General features: G+C 49.1%; 2 protein-coding genes across 2 annotated transcripts; one reads left to right on the top strand and one right to left on the bottom strand.

Annotated features, from left to right (window-relative positions):
* The first annotated feature begins 7498 nt into the window (after positions 1-7498).
* Positions 7499-11054, top strand: ARHGEF39 (Rho guanine nucleotide exchange factor 39). The gene is made up of 9 exons (XM_056117346.1): positions 7499-7784; positions 7963-8057; positions 8270-8390; positions 8612-8730; positions 9260-9330; positions 9589-9717; positions 9857-10086; positions 10295-10383; positions 10747-11054. The coding sequence occupies exons 1-9, from the start codon at positions 7647-7649 to the stop codon at positions 10760-10762; spliced, it is 1008 nt and encodes a 335-aa protein (XP_055973321.1). The 5' UTR covers positions 7499-7646; the 3' UTR covers positions 10763-11054.
* A 442-nt stretch (positions 11055-11496) lies between these two features.
* Positions 11497-15315, bottom strand: CCDC107 (coiled-coil domain containing 107). The gene is made up of 6 exons (XM_056117239.1): positions 15189-15315; positions 14949-15097; positions 12330-12393; positions 12143-12233; positions 11938-12050; positions 11497-11818 (listed from the first exon to the last, which is right to left on the bottom strand). Exons 1-6 carry the CDS (start codon positions 15313-15315, stop codon positions 11574-11576), a joined length of 789 nt encoding a protein of 262 aa, XP_055973214.1. The 3' UTR covers positions 11497-11573.
* Positions 15316-21439: the final 6124 nt, after the last annotated feature.

The following is a 21439-nucleotide window of genomic DNA, read 5'->3' as shown; positions in this document are numbered from 1 at the left end:
GCAGGGAAGGAAAAGACAGGCAGCTGGGGCCCCCCAGCTTCTGCCTAAGAGGGGAGTCTAGGTATATATCCTGACCCAGATGCATAAAGCCGGTAGAACAAGCTGCTAGAAGAACGGTGGCTGGATGAGTAATTGAGAGGTGAATTTGAGTATGAATGAGAAACATAGGTATGAGAATGACTCTGATGGATTTCAGTCACATTGATTTCTCAGATGTAACCTCTACTTAGAACCTCCATTGGCTTTGCCCTGCCTATGGAACTATCTCCCTTCTGCCCATTTCCATCTAACTGACCAGGTCCCTGCAGAATCTTACCCAAGACATTTCCGTCTTAGCTGCCGCTACTCTCCCTCATCCTCCAGTCCAATGAAACTGGTCCTGTTTCCCCCAAACCTTTTACTACCTTTGTTCAGGTAGTTCTTGCCACCGTGGAAGGCTAGTCACGCTTTGCTTCAACAAATATTTGTTTAGTCGGCCATATGTCAGGCACCAGGCTACAAACCAGTAGCACAGACATGAATAAGACATTGTGCTTCCACTGTCCAGTGCGTGATGATCAACACTCATGGCATTTAGAGGGGAGATATTCACTCTGAAGGTCATACAGAAATATACAGATTGATAAGGGCCTGGAAGTAGTTGAGTTGGTAAAAAAACAGTGGATAGATAGATATTTCTGGGCCTAGTGGGGAGGGCATCAGATACATGGAGCAGGGGAATGGCAGGTCCAGTTCTCATATTAACCCATGTGCAGCATGTGTTGGTGGGGAGAAGTGAGGAGAGCGCAAGACGATGAAGATGGGACCTCAGGAATGGACTGGGGTTCCCAATTCATCTGCTCAGCCATGAATGAACCATAAATGAGCCTCTTGCTGTCCTAGAGCGTTGGGAAGCATCATGGAACACGAGCAGGTTCTACTGTCCAGTGCTCGAATTCTAGCTGGCCCCTCTGGCTAGCACAAAGCAGAAGATAGTAAGGCTGTGTCAGGAGGCTCTGCCTAGGGCTAGCATTTAGTAAGTCCATGCCAGTCTAGGTGCAGAGATGAAATGCACTGAAGTATTGTTCAGTACTTGGCTCCAAGATGCTCCTGACTGCGTATTTCTCCCTGGGGCCTCTTCTCACCTCTTCATTTTCTCTTTTCTAACATGGTCATGCTTGGCACAGTAAAGGCCCATGACCCCACCTGAACACCTCCGCTAACTTCTACTCTGAAGTACCCACTACCTTGTGAAAATAAGGTCCTCTTTACCTCCTGTGTCTAAATCCCTTGTTATTCTAGACTCTGCAAAGGCAACTTCCTCCAGGAAGTCCTCACCAATTCTGCACCATTGGAAGAGATTTCCAGTGTCTTTGTCAGCCCTCTCTAATAACTCTGCCCACCCATTAACCCTTATTAGGGTGATTTATGACACTTTATCTAGCCTAGCAGCCTTGAGCTCCATAAGGACAGGGTTCATTCATTGATTGAGTCAGTCCTCAGTGAGCACTTTCTGCAGATCAACTTGCTGTGCTAGAGAAAAATGAAATGACCAAGATGGCTTCCCTAGTTCAGGGAGCTCATTGTCAGTTCCCTGTGCATATGCAAACTCAACCATTCCAATAGCAAGACAGCACATTTGTGTGCACCCCACTCCCAGACGATCTGCCCTGTCAGAGCAATTATCATACTATACACCCAACATGTGTATACTGATAAACAGACAATCTCCAAGCAGTGATTTTAGATGACCCATCGTGGTTGCTGTTCTTGCTTTTTGGTTTGGGGGCCACACCTGGTGGTGCTCAGGGTGTTACTCCTGGCTCTCTGATCAGAAATCACTCCTGGTGAAGATTGGGGGAACATCTGTGGTGCTGGAGATCTAACTGGGGTTGGTTGCATGCAAAGCAAGTGCCCCACCCACTGTACTATTGCTCCAGGCCTCTTTGCCTTTTTGTAAACATTTGCAGGGGGTGGGGGTGGGTTGGGGGGAGGATAGGAAAAAAATTTGAATCACAGTAAGATACACAGTTACAAAGTTGTTCATAATTGGATTTCAGTCATAGAATGTTCCAACATCCATCTCTTCACCAGTGTATGTTTCCCACTGCCAATCTCCCCAGTTTTCCTCCTACCCCCTCACTTTCCCACCCCAAGGCAGGCACTTTCTCTCTCTTTCTCTCTCTCTTTCCCCCTCCCTCTCTCCATTTGGTCCGGTCCCCATGACAGTGGTCAGTGAGCCCTTTGCCTGAACTCTAACACATGGAAGTAGCCTGGTAACACTGATCTCCTGGAGGTGGAAGAGGTCAGGGGAAGCACAGAACAGAAGAGCAACACACTAACTGGAGTCCCGGCTGCCTGGAGATCTCGCTTTATTTTAGCAGCCTCTGTTCAAATGTTCCACAGGTTTCCTGTCTTTTTCCTTTTTAGGCTCTCTTGTCAACGTCTTGATACTTCCCAGTGTCTCTCTGTCTTTGCGGCTCTCTCCTCAGAGCCCTGATCTGGTGCAGCTCTTTCTCCATTACTCTTTCTCCATTTCTCTCTTTCTCCCCTGAATTTTTAAATACCATTACCCATTGTTCTCTGTGTGTGTCTGTCTCCCTCTCTGTCTCTCTCTATCTCTCTTTCTCTCTCCCTCTCTCTCTCTCTTTCTCTCTCTCTCTCTCTCTCTCCCCCTGCAACTGTGGTCTGGAGGGGAATGTAGACTCTGACCCTGGATCATGCCTGTGCAGCTGGGAGTCGGCCAAACCCTAAAACAGGTTTAAGCTCCCAGAGTTTTGTTTCCTGAGCCTCCCCAGGGTGGAACAGAGTGTACTCAAGACTGACTGCCTGGGGCACCCCCTGCCTGGTACAGGGCCTCTGTGTGGTGGTTTAAGGTCAAGTCTTTGTGCAAGAAAATTCTGTGTCTCTCTAAGGGTTGTAGAGAAGGAAGCACTTCACTGGTGAGCTAGGAGGGGAGCCCCCAACTCCTGCTTCCCAGCCAGGGATTAGCTGCAAAGTCATATCAAAGCCCTTTAGGTCCCATGAGGCTGACCTGCAGTTCTGGGCCAGCTCTCCAACTGCCTCAGTTTCCTAGGACTGCAATAACAAATGGCCACACATGGATGTTATCTGGATGCTAGAAGTTCAGATGCAGGAGGTCAGTAGGCAGAAATTGCTGCTTCTGAAGCCTTTTGTGCTCTTGCTTCCTGTGGCTCCAGGCAACTCAGCTTATGGACACATCACTTCAGTCTCTGCCTCCAACATCCTAAGAACTTCTCTTGTCCCTTCACCAGGTGTCTTTTTTGATTTGTTTTTGGGCCACGCCTGGCAGTGCTCAGGGCTTACTCCTGGCACTGTGCTCAGGAATCACTCCTGGTGGGCTCAGGGATGTCAGACTCCCAAGTCAATTGCATGCAAGACAAATGCCCTGCCCTCTGTACTATCCCTCAGGCCCTCTACTGGGTGCCTCTTACCAGGAACACTTGTCATTGAATTTATCGCCTACCAGGATAGTCACATCTGCAAAAAACCTTTCTCCATGTAAGTCCAGTTAAGTGACAGTCACAGGTTCCCTGGGTTAGACATGAACATATCTTTGGAGGCAGACAGACCCCATAAAGAAGAGGAAATGACCCATAACTGGGTGACTACAGTGTGGGAGGAAGGAGGGAGCACCCACTTAACCCATTACATCATCAATCATACTGGAACTGAAACGGAAACACAGAATGAGAGGATGGATCTGTCCTGGACACACACGTGCCTTCTGCCCCAGACGGCTATCAGACTCTGTGGGCAGTTTCACCCACTCTTGTGGTTTCTGGTCGTTGACAGAATCATGTATTTGCAGGTTGGACTTGCTCCTCATAACCACCTGCCTAAGGGATAGTGCCACAAGTGTGTCAAGTTCAACAGGCCCCTTGTTGAATTTGTCCTTCCCACAAACCTCCTCTTCCTTCAGTAATTGTAACTCCACTCGGTAGCCTAAGCCAGAAACCTGGTGAGTTCAGTCAGTGGGGGATGCTCTGGGCCTGCTGTATTTTGTATTTTGTACATTGTCTTAGAGCCACAATGGAAAAGGTCTTGTTTTTTTTTTGTTTGTTTGTTTGTTTTGTTTTATTTTTCAGTGCCAGTGACGGAGCCCAGGGGCCTCACACAGGTGAGGTTAGTGCTCTCCTGCTGAGCTATACCCGTCCCTGGCCCTTTAGGGTTTTGCTTTCCACAATCTTAAAATGAAGAAAAAACCATGGCAGAGTGGGTTGGTGGAAAGCGGAAATGGGGATACCACAGCGTTGCTGGACTGTCAACTGTGCATCTCTCCTAGACCTCTCCGTTGCGTGAGCCAATAAATTGTGTTTAACTGCTTTGAATTGACCATTACTTGCATCATCCATCTTACTAATGTAAATACCCTGTGTTGTTTGACCTCTACTTCTCCACTCCCATTACTCTTGCAATCTATGCTCTAGTTGTAGTGGACTTCTAGCAATTCCTCGAATGCACTGCATGAGTGCGTACCTTCCTCTGTGTGTACTTTCCGCATAGGGACTTACTTTCAAGTCTTTTACCATGCTGTCTAGCTCTGTCCCCTTTCTCCACTGTCAGCCCCGATGAGCCAGGTTTTCCTCATTCTTCAGGTCTCAGTTCATCTGTCACTTTCTCTGAGAAGAAGGAACTACAGCAGGACTCCAGGAGGGCTGCTGGACAGTCAGTTCCCTTCACTCCTGCTTGCAGAAAAGCCAGTATTTCCCTTTTGACATCTGCCTCCGTTGCTATGTCTGCCTTGCTGGACGATCAGCCTGCAGAAAGACTTAGAGGTCTTCTTTTGTTTATCACTGTCATGGATATGTCCATGCTGGTACATTTTGTCCATCTCCATAACTAGCACAGAACCACGTGTGGAATGGCTGCTGATGGTTGCTCAGAGCCCCCACCCCCACCCTCCAGGCTTCTCCAGCCTCCAGTCAGTGGAAGTTGGAGGTTGAGGCTAATTCATGTTGTTACCTTCTGACTCCTCCCTCAGCTCCTCCGATCTTTGGCACTGGTGGTGGGGGGGGGGGTGGGGGGGGGGAAGAGTTGGCACGTGTTCCAAGTAGAATATGGTACCCTGATTTCTGTTCTGTGGGACACTTAATCCCCTGGGAATCAGCTGTCTCCAAGTGTCCTGCTTGACCTCTCTTTTCTTCAGAATTGAATGATTCTCTCCTGCTGAGCTCACAGTAGGCTGTTCCACCCACTCCCAAGCAGACAGTGGTGCGTACTTAAACGTATCCCTGGGTGCTATGCTCAGTTCCATCCCCAGGATGCAAAGAGATGCCTGTTCCTATGGTGCTGTTGCCCCCTTCCATTCAGGTTCTGTATGCACACTGTCCTGGGTCCACTTGAGATGGTGTCACCAGTCAGCGTCAATTTCCTAGGAACCTGAATCCAAGGTCCACACAGTCTGTCCCACATTTTTTCCTTCATCAGGCCCTTCAAGTTGTTTCTTCCTTAAGTCCAACATTTCTCCTTTCTCAGAATTCTTAGCATGACAGAGAGTCAGAGAACTCTGACATAGTATTGGGGTTCTTGGCTTGGGACCCTGAATTCTAGGAGTCCATAGTGACAGGAACAGTCTAAGGTTCTATCTACCATTTGGGGGTTTTAGTGTATTATTTTTCTAATTACAAAATGATGCATACATATCCAATGCAGAAATCTTAGAAATGGCAGGAAAGTGTAAGAGAATTTTAATTACCCTAAATTTTTCCATTCACCCATTTAAGCCTTAGGGATCCAGTGCCTGGCACAGATTAGGAGCTTAGCAAATATTTGTTGAATGAGTTCAATTCAATCCCATCACTCAGAGATAAAAAACCACAGTTACCTTTTGATTATCTATCCTTTGAGTCATGTATATTATACCCAAATGGGATCATAGTGTAAGAATTTTGTAGTCTGATTTCACCCTCCTATACAATGTGAATTTCCCCACATTGAAATCCTTTAAAAATATTATTTTTAATGTGTTCATATGATTTCTTCAAATGATTACCATATTTTTTTTCTGTTGAAGGAAAATAATTTCCTAGCCATTTCTCTGCCTCTGGTCATTTGGGTGATTTCAATGTTTTATGTTTTGTTTGTTTTCAGGTACATTGTTTAAAAGACTATATATTTTAGAAACACAGTTTTATGTTAAGATTCTTCCACACATACTATATGACTGAAATCCAATTATAAACATCTTTGTAAGGGTCTATTTCACAGTGATTCAATCAAAAAGTTACAAAAATAAAATTGAGAAGTGAAATGTTTATTCATAATTTTGAATACACTTAACATGATGGCAAGTTAACAGCAAACATTAGGTTTATCTCTGTTCTCAACAGGCTGACAGAGTCCAGTTGGTCACTACACTGATAAAATGATTAATCAAAGAATTGATGTTTATGTGTCATAAGATAGAATTAGCTAATATATCTATGTTACTGCTGCCCATTTGAGCAAATCAGTGAGCAACGGGATGACGAGTGATACAAGTTATCTATGTAGAATCATGAAAGATGTTTGTAAAATTATTATAAACTCATTTTGAAGTTAAAAAGATTTGTGTACACATCTTGATATATATATTTTCGTCCACATACCCATAAAGAATGCGTTTTGATTTTTTGCCACATCCAGTGCTGCTCAGGGCTTAATCCTGGTGGTGCCTACGCCACAGACCAAACCCAGGTCTATGTGAAAGGCAAGTGCCTACTGGCTGTGCTATCCCTTTTGGCCCCAAGAAGGCATTCTTAGAGTAGAATTGCTAGGAAAAGGCACGTGAGATTTCTCATAAAAGCATAACAAGGCGCACTTCCAATTTACCCTTGGCTACTGACAACTTTTCAAAAGACTTAGGTCAGAAAATCCTGGTATGTTTCTCTTCGACTAGGTCGTGCAATGCAAACGTTTGCCTTTATTTAGAATTAGAGTGATTCTGGGCCATCACAATAGTTTTTAGCCTCTGCTGCTATTAACTCGCAGTTTAGATCAGTATGAAGCAAGAAAATAAGTTAAAATCGATAAACTTTTGACAGAGAAGCCAAAGACTTCATTGGGGGGGGGGGTGCGGGGGGGAGAGGGCAGGAGTTGGGCCACACCCACCTGTGCTCCCAGCTTACTCCTGGCAGGGCTCTGGGGAGCCTATGGGAGTGTCAGGGACAAACCCGGGACACCTGCGTGCAACGCTAGAGCGCTCCCTGCCGTATTACCTCTCTGGCACCCAATTTTGAACACCTGAGTATATCTTGCACCGAATAATCGGAAACAACAGGAACGTAGAGCCTGGCTTGAGCCCAGTGCAACTGATGAGCTGCAGCGATTGCCAGCTTTCCAATGCGACAGGAGGGTGCAGTGAGGACCAGTGTCTGCACCCGCTCTTCTGACTCAAACCCCTGACTGCGGCTCCGCCTCCCGCTCCTCGCGCTGACCTGCGGGATCTGCGGGATCTGCGCGCCTACAGCGCCGCCCTGGCGGTGGGGTACGGCCACGGCGAAGGAGCCCGGACGCGGTCGGGGTCCCCGCGGCGCTCAGGCTCCCGACGCCAGGGGGCGCGCTCCCCTCCCCTTCCGTCCCCGGCCGCGGCCCCGCCCCCGCAGCGGTTGGGATTTGAAAGTGCGGCGGGCTGCGGCCAGCGGTGTGGAGCCGTGGACCCCGGCATGGCGAGCCCGGCCCCCGGCGCGCGGTGCCCGGTGCAAGAGCAGCGTGCCCGCTGGGAGCGCAAACGTGCCTGCACGGCCCGGGAGCTGCTGGAGACCGAGCGGCGCTACCAGGAGCAGCTGGGGCTGGTGGCCACGGTACGAGCTTGGCCCGCCTTCCCGAGGGGTGGGGCCCCGGGGACCCAGTTTCGGGGGCCTGGGGGGAGGCTTCGGTCTGTCCGTCTGCACACTGGGCTGACATCTGCTCTCCGGCTACACCTGCGCGCTACAGTCTCCTCTTCCTCCAGACTGGATGCCAGTATTTCTCCTCCCGTAGTACTTCGTGGCCATACTGAGAGCCAAGGGCACCCTGCGACCTCCTGAGCGCCAGGCCCTGTTTGGCCCCTGGGAGCACATTTACCAAGCCAGCCTGTGAGTGGAAGGGGAGCGGGAAGGAGCGGGGAGCACGCCGGCCTCTGCAGTACGAGCTACCCACTTGAAAGACTAACTAGGGTCTAAAGCTTGGGCTGGTGCCTCAGTTTGCTATCTGTGCGATGGGCCCATAAGACTTCCTCCCTGGCAAGGCTGTGAGAATTGAGGGACTTGGCGCCTGGGCTGCTCTTTTATTATCCTCCCCTACGCAGAGAGCTGCTTCCCTACCTGGAAGAAGGGCACTGGGGTCCCGGCCTGGAGAGCTTCTGCCCCCACCTAGAGCTCTACACCCAGTTTGCTGCCAACGCAGAGAGGTCGCAGACCACCTTGCAGGTAACCTGAAGACGCCCTCACATCCTGCCCCTCACATCTTTCCTCTTTCTGGGGAGACCCAAAATTCCGTCACACAAGGTTCCGGAAACCCTCTGGGTCCCTTTGTAGAGGATGAGCTGCTCTCCTGAGGCCCCAGCTGGGGCTGGGGATTGTTCCCAAATTAATACAACACAGAGGAGTAGTTTCTCCCCCTGCAGCCTGCCTCTCCCGGCTCACTCTAGGAACAACTCAAGAAAAGCAAACGTTTCCGGAGGTTCGTGCGTCTTCAGGAAGGCCGCCCCGAATTTGGGGGCCTTCAGCTCCAGGACCTGCTCCCTCTGCCTCTGCAAAGGCTCCAGCAGTAAGTGCATCAGCCTCAGACTTCCCGGGTCTCTAACTTTGGCCCTCAGTTCTGGGGACACCATGAGGTCTGTCCCCGAGCCTCTCTCCTGGAACAAATTGCTCCTAACACCCTTGGCAAGAGTAAACATCCTGGGCCCCTGGGCCCCTTAGCTGGGCTGGTGGAACTCTACATTGAAACCAGGAGGTCTGTTGTCCTTGGACTGTTGCCACAGTATCTGGAGAGACAGCGTTAAGATACTTTGTTGAGTTGGTTGCAAGGGGAGGTGCACTGCCCCTGAGGGGAGTTAAGGCAAGCCAGGCAGCATCCTGGAGCTGTGGATTAACCTGCACATGGGCTCTGGCCTCCCGCGCTGTGGTGTGTGGCCCACATGTTCAGTGTGGGATGGAAGAGGACTGTATTGTGAGGACCAGATGAGAGGGAAGAGCCCCATAGCTGAAGCAGGATGTCACTGGCCGTGCAGGGGGTGATCTGTATGGCAGGGAAGAGGGGCTTTTGGCCCAGCTCTCTTCCTCCTGTTTGGTTCCAGGTATGAAAATCTTGTCGTTGCTTTGGCCGAAAACACAAGTCCCAACAGCCCTGACCACCAACAGCTCACGCGTACGTTCCTGCCCGTCCTCCACTCTCCTGTGTTCACTCCTCTGGTCCTATCTGCCCTGCCTGTCATCCACGGACCCACTGACATGTACAGAATTTCTGTCACCTTATGTAGCGGGGATGTAGCTCAGTGGCTGAGCGCATCCTTTGCCTGTCTGTGTGAGGTCCTGCAGTTGATCCCTGACTGGTCTCCTCCAGAAGAGACTCTTTCTGGGGTTACCCAAGTCACATGGGAGTGATTGGGGCGGGCGTATATTCCAGGGGCGGCCAGGCTGATGAGTGAGACAGTCCAGAGAGTCCATGCCATCGGGCAGACACACAAGAACGACCAGCACCTCCGACGTGTCCAGGCTCTGCTCTGTGGCCGCCGGGCCAAGGGACTGACCGCAGGTAGGTCACTATTTCTCTTCACACCTCAGTTGCCATTTCCTTACTAGTTTCCTCTGCACCGCGAGCCTGCACCCCTGGGTTTCTGCAGCTTCCTGTTAAGCTGGAGCTGCCCCCAGATAACTGCTCACCTGTCCCACAGGTCGTTGGTTCCTCCGGCAGGGCTGGCTGTTGGTGGTGCCCCCTCGGGGAGAGCCTCGGCCCCGCATGTTTTTCCTCTTCTCTGATGTGCTCCTCATGGCCAAACCTCGCCCCCCGTTGCACCTGCTGCAGAGTGGCACCTTCGCCTGCCGGGCGCTCTACCCCATGGCCCAGTGTCAACTCCAAAGGGTCTTTGGCCACTCAGAGGGGCCCTGTGGAGGCTTACTCAGCGTAAGTAAGAGGTGGGGGTCAGGTAAGGGAGGAGAGGCCAACACAGACCCGAGAGCTAAGCTGTCTTGGTTGTTTGGAGAACGGGGGCTTGGGGTTCATCCTCCTGTATTCCCGCCTCAGCCCTGATCCGGCTCCACGGATATCGCAAGGCTCTCTGTGCGAGTGTGCACCTTTCCAAGCCGTGCACTCAGGGGTCCTCTCTCCCCAGCTGTCTTTTCCCCACGAGAAGCTGCTGCTCATGTCCACGGACCGGGAGGAGATGCAGCGCTGGCACCACAGCCTGACTCTAGCCATCAGGTAAACGGGCTCCCCCCGGAAAGAGCGCCGTGCGGAGGCCTCAGAGCTGGACTCTGCTTCTGAGCCTGTCTCATGTCCTGCGCCCGAGTCCACCCCTACCCTGTGGGAGATTTTTTTGGTCAGGGGTGGGAAAAGGGGTCACACCCTGGGAGCTGGGAGTTGTGCTCTAGCTACTGCTTTTCTTTTTTCGGGCTGTGTGTCTGTCGGGGGGGGGGGGGTGCAGGTACCATATGGGATGCTAGGGATTGAACCTGGGTTGGCTGCCTGCAGGGCAGGCTGTATTATCCAGCGTATGCCCAGCCCTGGGTGGCTGTGTGTAAACAGCAAGCTCATTCCCATGTCTGAACTGTCTTCTCTCCACAGCAGCCAGAGGAACTAGAGGCGTTTAATAAATTCCGGAGTCCAGGCTACTCGGGATAGGTCAGGGTCAGGAGCGCCAAGGAAACTTCAGTATTAAAATAATAAGAACAGACCTCCTCAGAGTCTGAGAAAGGGTCGTTCTGTGTTTGCCTGGGACTGAGCCACTGAGGGACATCTGGCCAACTCTTCTGGATGAGGAACCAACGCAGACCCAACTGCACCAGCCCTGCAGCAGAGCTGAGTGTGTGACCAGAGTTCTCAAGGTTGCAGCTTTGCAAATGGGGCTATTTTTATGTTATGTTGTTGTTTTTATGATTTATTCCCCACTGGATTGTATTTAATAAAGTTGGTGCTTTATTTCCCCCCCACTAAGGCCTTTCTATCTCAGCTCTGTGAAGAAAAAGAGATTTTTGTGCCCTGAAGGCTGACGTGAGGCCTCACCAGAGGAATCAAAGCCCTGGAGCGTGCTCGTTCTGTGCCTCAGTGTTGGCGCAAGACAGCCTTCTCCTTTCTGTCCTAATAAGGAAAGCTTTTCCAGAAGGCCGGGTGGAGGAGCTGGAGTAATAGCACTGTGGGAAGGGCATTTGCCTTGCACGCCACCGACCTGAGTTCGATTCCCAGCATCCCATATGGTCCCCTGAGCACTGCCAGGAATAATTTCTTAGTGCATGAGCCAGGAGTAACCCCTGTGCATTGCCAGATGTGACCCAAGAAACAAAAAAAACAAAAACAAAAAAAAAAAACCAACCAGAAGGCCCGGTGGTTCTGAGGCACCTAGTATGGGTCTGTGTGACCAGCTGCAATGGGGCAAAGCAGATATGAGAGTTCAGTCACGAGAACAGACTTTGTTTTACTAAACCTTCTGCTCTGACCCCACCTTCCCCGCAGGGGCTACAGCTGGGGCCCCTCACAACAGCCTTGTTGCATCTTCTTCTCAGCCCCTGTTCCGTGTGGCACTGGGCAGTGAGGTTCCTCATCTCTGGGCTCCAGTTTAGGGGCTCTTCCCAGGCAGGAGTGCCACCAGTCTCCTCAGCCTTGTCTATTTCCAAGTCCTCAGGAAAAGGGAGGCTGGTCTCTGTTGAGAGGCGGGAAGCAATCAGACACTGTCCAGTTGGAGGAATGGTCTGCCAGACTCCTGCCCCCACCCTCGCCACACCCCCCTCCTCCCCCCCCCCCCCCCCCCCCCCCCCGTACCTGTTTCTGTGACCTCTGCACCCTGGCTTGGCTTCCTCTCTCCTAGGAGCCGGTGGATGGTCTGTAGCTTCAAGTCCAGCAGCTCCTTCTGGGCTCCGGCCAGCGTGGTCACACTGCACAAACGTCCACTCAGAGATGGATGGGTCTCTGCCCCCTCCTCTCTTGCCTGGCACAAATTCCTGACCCGCATCGCTGCTTTCCTTACCGATCAAACAGGGGGTCCAACTGGGCCATCAGATTATTCAGGTGCTGTTCTGTCTGGGCCAGCTGCTGTGTGAGCCGGATCAGCTCCTGGTCTGGGGAAAAAGGTAGAAAAAGACAGCAAAGGAGTCTTAAACTTCTGCAGGTCCCTGAAGCCCCACCAAGTGAGCTGAGGTGGCTGCAAAACCCACCTGACTGGAATGACTTCTTCCTGCTTGCCTCCTCCTGGAGCAGGGCAGCCTCATCCTTCCCCTGCTATGGAAGAAGGAAAAGGGTCACTGCAATAACCATTTTCTCCAGCTCCTCTGTCTCCCCCAGAGAGGGGAGGACAGTTGGAGGGAGAAAAGACAATTGGTTCTGATTGCTGAGTCACATCCAGTCCAGCTCTTCCCCCTGGACCTGAAGTGACATTGATATCCCCCTGCACCATGATCAGTTAATGCAACATCACCCCGCACTCCCAGGAAGGAGCAACTTGTTGATTTGCTAAAGAGCTGGTTGATGGAGACTGTCTTGCTGGTTGGCCCGTGCCCAATCAAGGTTTGGTCCCTGATACCACTTACAGTCCCCTGAGCCCTGCCAGGAGTGATCTGTGAGCACAGAGCCAGGAGTAAGCCCTGAGCACTGCCCAGGTGGCCTGAAACCACAAGGAAAAATAAAATCCAGTAGCTGTTATGCAAAGCTAAAAGTACCCTGCAAATAAAGCTAAAAACACCTCTTCTTCCCATGGTGCTGATTAGTCTTCCTATATCCTGTCTTTTCAACACAACAGCACCTAAAAAACTTGAAGACTGGATTTTACACCTCCACCCTGTACCCCTTCTCCATGTCATCTCTGTGTAACACTGGACATCTTTCAGCGATTATTTGACAGTCTTCTGTGGTTGCTTTCATGAGCATGTAGGACTCATAAAGCAGTGCCCAAATGGGAATTCTGATTCTCCAGGAGTGAGCTGCTCAGGAGATAAAGCACGATATTCTCAGGCAGGGGAGACGACTCAAAAGGCTAGAGCACATGGTTTGAGTGTGGGAGGCCTGGATTCTATCCCAGCACCATGTGGAATAGAACTCTATTCTATTCCAGCATCATGCCAGAAGTAGTCTTTGAGGATCAGGAGAGATAGTACAGTGGGCAGGGTACTTGCCTTTTACACAACCTCGGTTTGATGCCCGGGAAGCCCAAAATGGTCCCCCAAGCCCTGCCAGGAGTGATTCCCAAGGGCAGAGCTAGGAATAATCCCTGACCATCACTCAGTGTTGCCTTCTCCCCACTTAAAACCAGCCCTTGTGCAGCGGCAGGTATGGCCCCAAAACAATATGAACAAAAAGCAGAACAGTTTCTTGTTTCTGCTACTGGTTAAGGAAATAGGTTGTCTTATTATGTAGAGAGTCACATCTCACCATACAGCTAAGCTTTGTTAGTCTGTGAATATGAACTTCAATAGGCTGCTACTAGTTGAACTAAGTTATGTTTTAGACTGCTTAATAACTTCAAGAGTTGAAGTTATTAAAACAACTTATATTTCCAGTGATGGATGGATAATGACAATGTATGCACAGTATGTTATTCGACAAAAAAGAGAAATGCACCACTTGTGATGAATCTTGAAGGTATTCTGCTAAGTGAAATAATGATAAATACCAAATTACCTCATTTATAAGCAAAATCTTAAAAACAGTCACACCCTACCTTATAGAGAAGATGGAGTTGGGTAAGAGTCTCAAAAGGTACAAACTCCTAATATGTGACAAAAATGTCATATACAACAATGACTGTAGTTTCAAATACTATACTGCACATTTTAAAGTTACTGAAGAAAAAAGCAACTGGTGAAATATTAACTTGGCTTATTTTGATAATTTAGCAATATAAACATAATAAATCACTTTGTATAAATCAAAACAAAAACGTCAAAAATTTGAATTACTTCAAAAATAACAACCCTTGGGGTCACAGTGATAGTACAGCAGGTGCCTTGCACGTGGTGAAGCAGGATAGGTCCCCTGTAGCCCATATTGGTTCCCCTACCACCACCAGGAGTAATTCCTGAGTGAGAGCCAGGAGTAACCTCTGAGCATCACTGGGTGTAGCCCCAAAACAAATAGCTTTATTTCATCTTTAAATTCCGTTTCCAGAAAGGATATGAGTGGTACAAACTTCCACATGCATAAGGCCCTCCTGATTTTGTTCCCCAGCACAGGGGTTAAAAATATTCAAGTTTCTCATCCTCAGCAGTCAGGCTTATTTGGGATCTGGGTCCCTGACTCCTGTTTCTGTGAACTGGTTCAGCCGTTTATTTATTGGCATCAGTGAAACCCACTCAGGCTGGGCGCGGGGAGTCATTACCGTTTTCCCCTCCCTTCCCACCCCAGTTTTATCTAGGGTGTCAGTTCCCATCCCAAGGTCCCCTCCTTTCCAAGAAGAATCCGAGCCCCCTGTAGCCCTAGCACCTTGAATCTCTGACCAACAGCCACACACCGATGGGCCCAGGGCTGGAATCTCACCAGCATCAATCACCTTTCTGCCAGTCTACAGATACGTTGTTTCGAATCTCAGTCCCACCAATCACTTGCTTTGGGGGACCCTGACCGAGAGACAAGCATCTTCGCTGGATGGCTGGAAGGATCAAATGTGATGATCAGTATTTGTTTACAGTTGATCACGTGCCCTTCGCATAGTGACCCCCGCCGGGTGCTCCAGGAAATTTCGCAGGGGGGTAGGGGGGTAGGGTGGGAAACTACCGTCCTGGCCTCGACCCAGGCCCGGGGACACCCCCCGCACTGCCACCCCACCCCGGGCCGGCCCGCACCTGCAGACACTTGTACAGCACAAAAGCCACCACAGCCGCGGTGTACAGCGACCCCCACGGCAGCGCCCCGGCCCGGGCCCGCTCGCGCTGCTCCTGGAGAGGCGGCCGCCGGGCTCCCGAGCTCCCGGGGCCCAGCCGGACAGCGTCCCCTATGGGAAAGGCAGACAGGCAGGTCAGTAGAACTTGGGGCCCGGGACCCGGGGGCCGTCCCGGCCTCCCTCTCGCAGCCCTGCTTAATACCTGCGTGTACCCGGCGCTCGGGGCTGGCGCTGTCACCCAGGACCTGGGGCAGCGCGGATACCAGCAGCAGCAGCAGCAGCAGCAGCCGCAACCCCAGCACTGCTGCGAGCACCCGCCCGTTCGCCATCGCCCGCCGCCGACTTCCGGCTCCCGGCGCGCATGCGTGGGCACGCCCACCTCCGCTAGCTCCTCCCAGGAGAGGCAGGCCCGGTAAGCGGCAGGGCGGGACCTGATTATTTGCATACGGCTGCTGGTCCTTCGCTCCTAAATCAACTCGTTTGCCATTTGTGAAAACTTTATGAGACAAATGCCTCTAGGATACGCCAGTACTAAGTATTATGATTTTATAATTATAGGAAACGGTTAAAAAAAAGGCTATAATTTTATCACCCTAATCTAAAAAGGAATAATTGTACAGCCCTATAAAAGGGAGATGGCCGCTTCTTGCAGGGCGGTTCGTGCTGAAGGCCTGTTGCCTGGGCTACAAACTGAGGACTCAGTTCCTACTCCTTTCGCCCAGGGGAAAGTCCCCGGACCTCCGGCAGAGAGTGCCACGTGCGCGTGCACGTCGACCTTCCCCGCGTCTCACAAATAACTCCGCCAAGAAGCGAGCCTACCCAATCCGGGCAGAGGAGCTGAGCGGCGTGTGGCGGTGGGGGGTCATCCGTCAGCTAACCTAGTTACGCAGGCAGCGCGCGTCAGCGTGCCAACCGAACGGGGCTCATTCTCAGCACGGCCCTGTACTTTTGCTGCTTGCTTCAAGACTTCCTGGGGCTGGAGTACAGCGAGTAGGGCATGTAGGCCTTGCGTGTAGGCCCTCCTGGCATCCCTTATGGCCCGCCCCTCCCCCCCACTCCAGCAATGCCAAGAGTAACCCCTGAGTATCGCCAAGTGTCACCCCAAAAGCCAAAATAAGTAAATAAATAAAAAGACAATTCCTTCCTCGCCCGCAATTTCTTACATAGTCTTACATTTATTGCTGAATTTATTGACTCCCTTTATAGACGACTATCAACTGCTATCTAATAGAATAGTGACTCTAGTCTAGAAATCTGCTAGAGGCGGGGTTGGATCACTGTCTGACTGCAGCCCAATCATGAACAACTTTGTAATGGTCTATCAACTCAACGATGTAAGTCTATGTCATAGTGATTCAATTAAAATAAAATAAAATGAAACGATTTTGGCCGGCTCTCTCCTTGTGCCCCGCGTTTCTGAGGAAAAGGGACAAAAGGAGCATGTGAGTATCTCATTCAGTAGTTATGAGCGAATGGAACAATAAGCTACTAACGATTTTGACCCAAGTGGATCCCATGAGCAAGACATCTGAGATTCTATGAACTCTTCTGGTCATTCCACTGCCAATTTCTTTTGAACAGATAGCGTCTGTCTACACAATCTTCAGCGCTCAGTTCAGATGTGCTCCCTTCACTCAGCTTCTTCTATTTTATTTATTCATTGGTTTATTATTGGGCTACACCCTGCTGTGCTGTGCTCAGGGCTTACTCCTGGTTCTACGCTCAGGGATGGCTCCTGGCGGGGCTCAAAGGGGCCATATACGGTGCCAGGGATCCAGTTAAGTTCAGATGGGTGCAGGTAAACACCCTACCTTCTGTGCTAACTCTCCAGCCCCAACTTTTACTTAGTGAAGCTATTATACTCTCTTTAATACCACTATTATGTGCTGGTTATTTCAATAAAACTAGAAAAACTAAATTCAAGGTCAATTTTTTTAAAAAATCAATTATAAAAATCACCAGTAGCCAGATCAGGTTCCATATCTGCTTTTCTAAACCATTTTGTTCCTAGAGTTCCAGTGAATCATTGCTAGATAAAATTCATGACTGTTTAAAAGAACCCAAAAGGTAAATATAATTACACTCTTTCAAAGAATGAGGAAATTAAGGTTCATTAAAGTTAAGTAAGTTATTTTATTATCAGACAGGGTGGGGATTTCCACCCTTTTCGGTCTGTATATCATCTTAGTCATATTAATCAGACACTCACCCACCTTTTCCCGCCTTGCCTTCCATGATTTCCCCACGCCCCTTCGTAGCCTTTCTCTGTTCCACATTTTGTTGTTCTTTGCTTTAGGCTCACACCTGGCTGTGCTCAGGGATGACTCCTGACTCTGTGCTCAGGGATCACTCCTGGCCAAGCTCAGAGATCATATGGAGAACAAGGGGTCAAACTCACATCGGTAGTGTGCAAGGCAAGTGTCCTACCCTCAGAGGTATTATCTTTCTAGCCCCTGTTCCACATTTTTTAAAAGTCTGAAATAATACTGAATTATAATATAAAATTCAGGGATTCATTATTACACATTCTTTCTGATTTGTTTACTTTGGGGGCCATATTCAGTGGTGCTTGGGGCTATGTTTGGAGCTACTCCTGATGGTGCTGGGGAGTCAGACCCTTGGCTACCCCAAGTAATGCATGAGCTCTAGCCCTTTGAGCCAAGTCCAGGGTCCCTGCATACTGTCTTTTAGTTAATTGCTAAGAATTCAAAGGACCGTCTTCTTTTTTTTTTCTTTTTCTTTTTTGGGTCACACCCGGCGATGCACAGGGGTTACTCCTGGCTCTGCACTCAGAAATTATTCCTGGAGGTGCTCAGGGGACCGTATGGGATGCTGGGAATCAAACTCAGGTCGGCGGCGTGGAAGGCAAACGCCCTACCCGCTGTGCTAGTGCTCCAGCCCCTAAAGGACCATCTTCTTAAGAAGACCAAAAGCTCTTTGAGGAAAGAAACCATTTCCCATTCTCAATTATCTCTCCAGAGTTTGGCACACAAACAAGCAGTTGATAGGAGTGAATTAAATGAATGAAGCACATTTTGCTAAGTAGATAAATGAAACATGGGTGTATTTTCTTATCTTTTTGGTAAAGGACGGGACAGGGCAGGGCAGGGAAAGAACCAGACTCAAGATATTGTCATTCTCCAACTCAGCACTTAAACATTACTTTTTTATTGCGTGGGATAAGCGGGACCACACCATGCTCAGGGCTTACTCCTGGCTTCCTGGCTCTATACCCAAGGACCATATATGGTGTCATGCAAGTTATCCCTGTACTCTCTCAGGCCCCACAGGACTTAAACTTATTTTGCTTGCAACCCCCTTTTTGCCTGAAAAATTTTTATATGACCCTTGGCACACAGGCATATAAAAATATGTATACATATCAAACATTTACTGAAAATAAATAATAAATAAATTTATTCTAGGACTCTAGGGGCTGGAGTGATTACAGTGGGTAGATGCTTGCCTATATCTCAGCTCCCTATATGGTCCCCTAAGCCCTACCAGGAGTTGATGTAAGTAGGCAGGCAGATAGGAAAGGCCCCCTCCCAAGGCAATGGCAGAAAATTTCCTGGGAAGTCATAGCCCAAAAGTTGCAAAAGTGGACCTTGTAGAAAATAGGAACTAAGGACTGATAAGACCCCACCTGGAGCCAGTCCATAACAGACCCTGAGGAGGCTGGACTCCTACAGAGATAACAATTTCAGCAGAGATAAAGACACGATTAAGGACTTGAAAGAGAATCACCAGGAACTTCAAAGCTGTTCCTTTGATAAAATACCTGATCAACCTCTACCTCTGTCAGAAAACTCCAGACTAAGGCATCCCTAAGAATATGCATATAAAAGCTAGTTGTAAAGACCATGAAGGGCTTCCCCATCTTTAGCGAAGCCCTCACTCTCCCATGGGTGCCTTACTCTCTGACTTTCTCTCCCTCCTCTCCTTCAAATAAAATTTACTTCACTGCTTGTCTACTCCTGAAATTCTTTGCTGTGAGGTGAGACAAGAACCCAGTAACCCCGGATCCTGGGTGGCAGAGACGGATGGGGAGAAAGTGACCATCCGTCTTCTCCCCCCTTCACAGAAGTCACCAGTGGGGCCCACCAACATCAGAGTGATCCCTGAGTGTAGAGCTAGGAGTAAGCCTGAGCACCACCAGGTGTGACCCCAAAACAAAACAAAACAAAACAAAAAAACATTTATTCTAAAACAAGCCTTAAAAAATTACATGGCTTGGGGCTGGAGCAATAGCACAGCAGGTAGGGGTTTGCCTTGCATGCGGCCGACCGGGATTTGGTTCTCAGCATCCCATATGGTCCCCGAAGCACTGCCAGGAGTGATTCCTGAGTGCAAAGCCAGGAGTAACCTCTGAGCATCACTGGGTGTGACCCAAAAAGCAAAACAAACAAACAAACAAACAAAAAAACATGGCTCTTCTGAATGGCCAAAAGGCACATGAAAAAATGCTCTTCACTAATCATCAGGGAGATGCAGATCAAAACAACAATGAGGTATCATCTCACACCACAGAGACTGGCCCATATCCATAAGAACAAAAGCAACCGGTGCTGGTGCAGATGTGGGGAGAAAGGGACTCTCCTTCGCTGCTGGTGGAAATGCCAACTGGTTCAGCCCTTTTGGAAAACAGTATGGACAATTCTCAAAAAATTAGAAACTGAGCTCCTATTTGATCTAGCAATATCACTTCTGGGAATATATCCCAGAGAGGCAAGAGAGTATAGTAGAAATGACATCTGCACTTGTATATTCATTGCTGCACTGTTTACAATAGCCAAAATCTGGAAAAAACCCGAGTGGCCAAGAACAGATGATTGGTTAAAGAAACTCTGGTACATCTACACAATGGAATACTATGCAGCTGTTAGAAAAGATGAAGTCGTGAAATTTGCATATAAGTGGATCAACATGGAAAGTATCATGTTAAGTGAAATGAGTCAGAAAGAGAGGGACAGACATAGAAAGATTGCACTCATCTGTGGAATATAAAGTAACAGAATGGGAGACTAACACCCAAGAATAGTAGAGATAAGGACCAGGAGTTTTACTCCACGGCTTGGAAGCCAGCCTCAAATGCTGAAAGGCAGCTCAGATAGAGAAGGGAACACCAAGTAAAGGGGGTTTGGAGTACCTGTTTGGGTTGGGAGATGCATGCCAAATGTAGACTATAGATCAAACACAATGGCCACTCACAATTTTAAAAACCAGGGTTTAACTGATTTCTGAGAGGCCATCTGGGCTATAGAGCAGGGAGATCTAAACCAATAGCCTAAGTTTATGTAAATAAGTGCATCAGGCCAGGTAAAATTATGGTGAATGTTCCAAATCTGATAGCTGCCTTTAAGGAATTCTGACCCACAATAGCCATATTTCCTGATTTTTTTTTTCCAAAAGAGTCAACAAACCAAGATCTTTATTATTTCATTTTTTGAACCACACTGGCAGTGCTAGGGGCCTATGCTAAGCATGTTGAGATCGTTCGTTCTGCTGTGGAATAGTCTGGCAAAGGGCAGAGACAAAGACAGTGCTTGGAGGAACAACAAAAATCTCAGTTTATTTAGTACCGGCATTGGCCCAGTGGAGTTGTCTGCACAGGTTGAGCATCCTGAGTTTCTTTATTTATATTTTTATTTTTTGGTGAGGGGGAGGAGGGTGGGGTTTGGGAGACAACCAGAGATGCTCAGGGCTTACTCTTGGCTCGGTGCTCGGGAATCACTCTTGGAAAAGGTCAAGGGACCATATGTGGTACACGGGATTGAATCCAGGTCTGCCATGAGTAAGGCTAGCGCGCTGCCTACTATCTCTCCAACCTGGGTTTGACACTTACACAGGAGTTTGCACTGAGAGCTGGAGAGGGGAAGGTGGGTGCAGGCTCAGCTTTCCTCGCTATGATATATCACAGGGTGAGTGATAAATTACACAAAAATGTCAGGGTAAGACACAGATTTGCAGGTTTCCTTGATTGGGACCACACTTCCCTTCTTGGGTGAGACAATACGTACATGTGGTGAAAGTCAGGCTCTCCCTGATGGGAACCAGATTCCCTTTATCGTTCCTGGTGATGTCTGGGGGGATAGACTTGCTAAGGCTGAATCCAGGCCTCCTGCTTGCAAAGCACGCACACTTGTGCTTTGGAGTTATCTCTCCAGCCCCAAATCAAGATATTTTAAATTGAAAATCTTTGTTTTAAGTTTTGACGAGAAATCATTGCATGCTTACATAGCATATTTTATCTCTGAGTGAATAAACTAAAGAAATTCATCTCCTATTATTTTTAGTCATAATCAAGATAGAAATATAAGGACCAGAGGACCGGAATGATAGCACAGCAGGTAGGGCATTTGCCTTGCATGCGGCCAATCCAGGTTCTATCCCCGGCATCCCATGTGGTCTCCCAGCACCGCCTGAAGGAATTCCTGAGTGAAGAGCCAGGAG

The sequence above is a fragment of the Sorex fumeus genome, unplaced genomic scaffold (genome assembly GCF_029834395.1).
Source record: "Sorex fumeus unplaced genomic scaffold, SorFum_2.1 ptg000034l, whole genome shotgun sequence".
NCBI classification, from domain to species: domain Eukaryota; kingdom Metazoa; phylum Chordata; class Mammalia; order Eulipotyphla; family Soricidae; genus Sorex; species Sorex fumeus.
The sequence above is the reverse complement of the archived record's forward strand: the minus strand, read 5'-3'. Positions and strand labels throughout refer to the sequence as shown.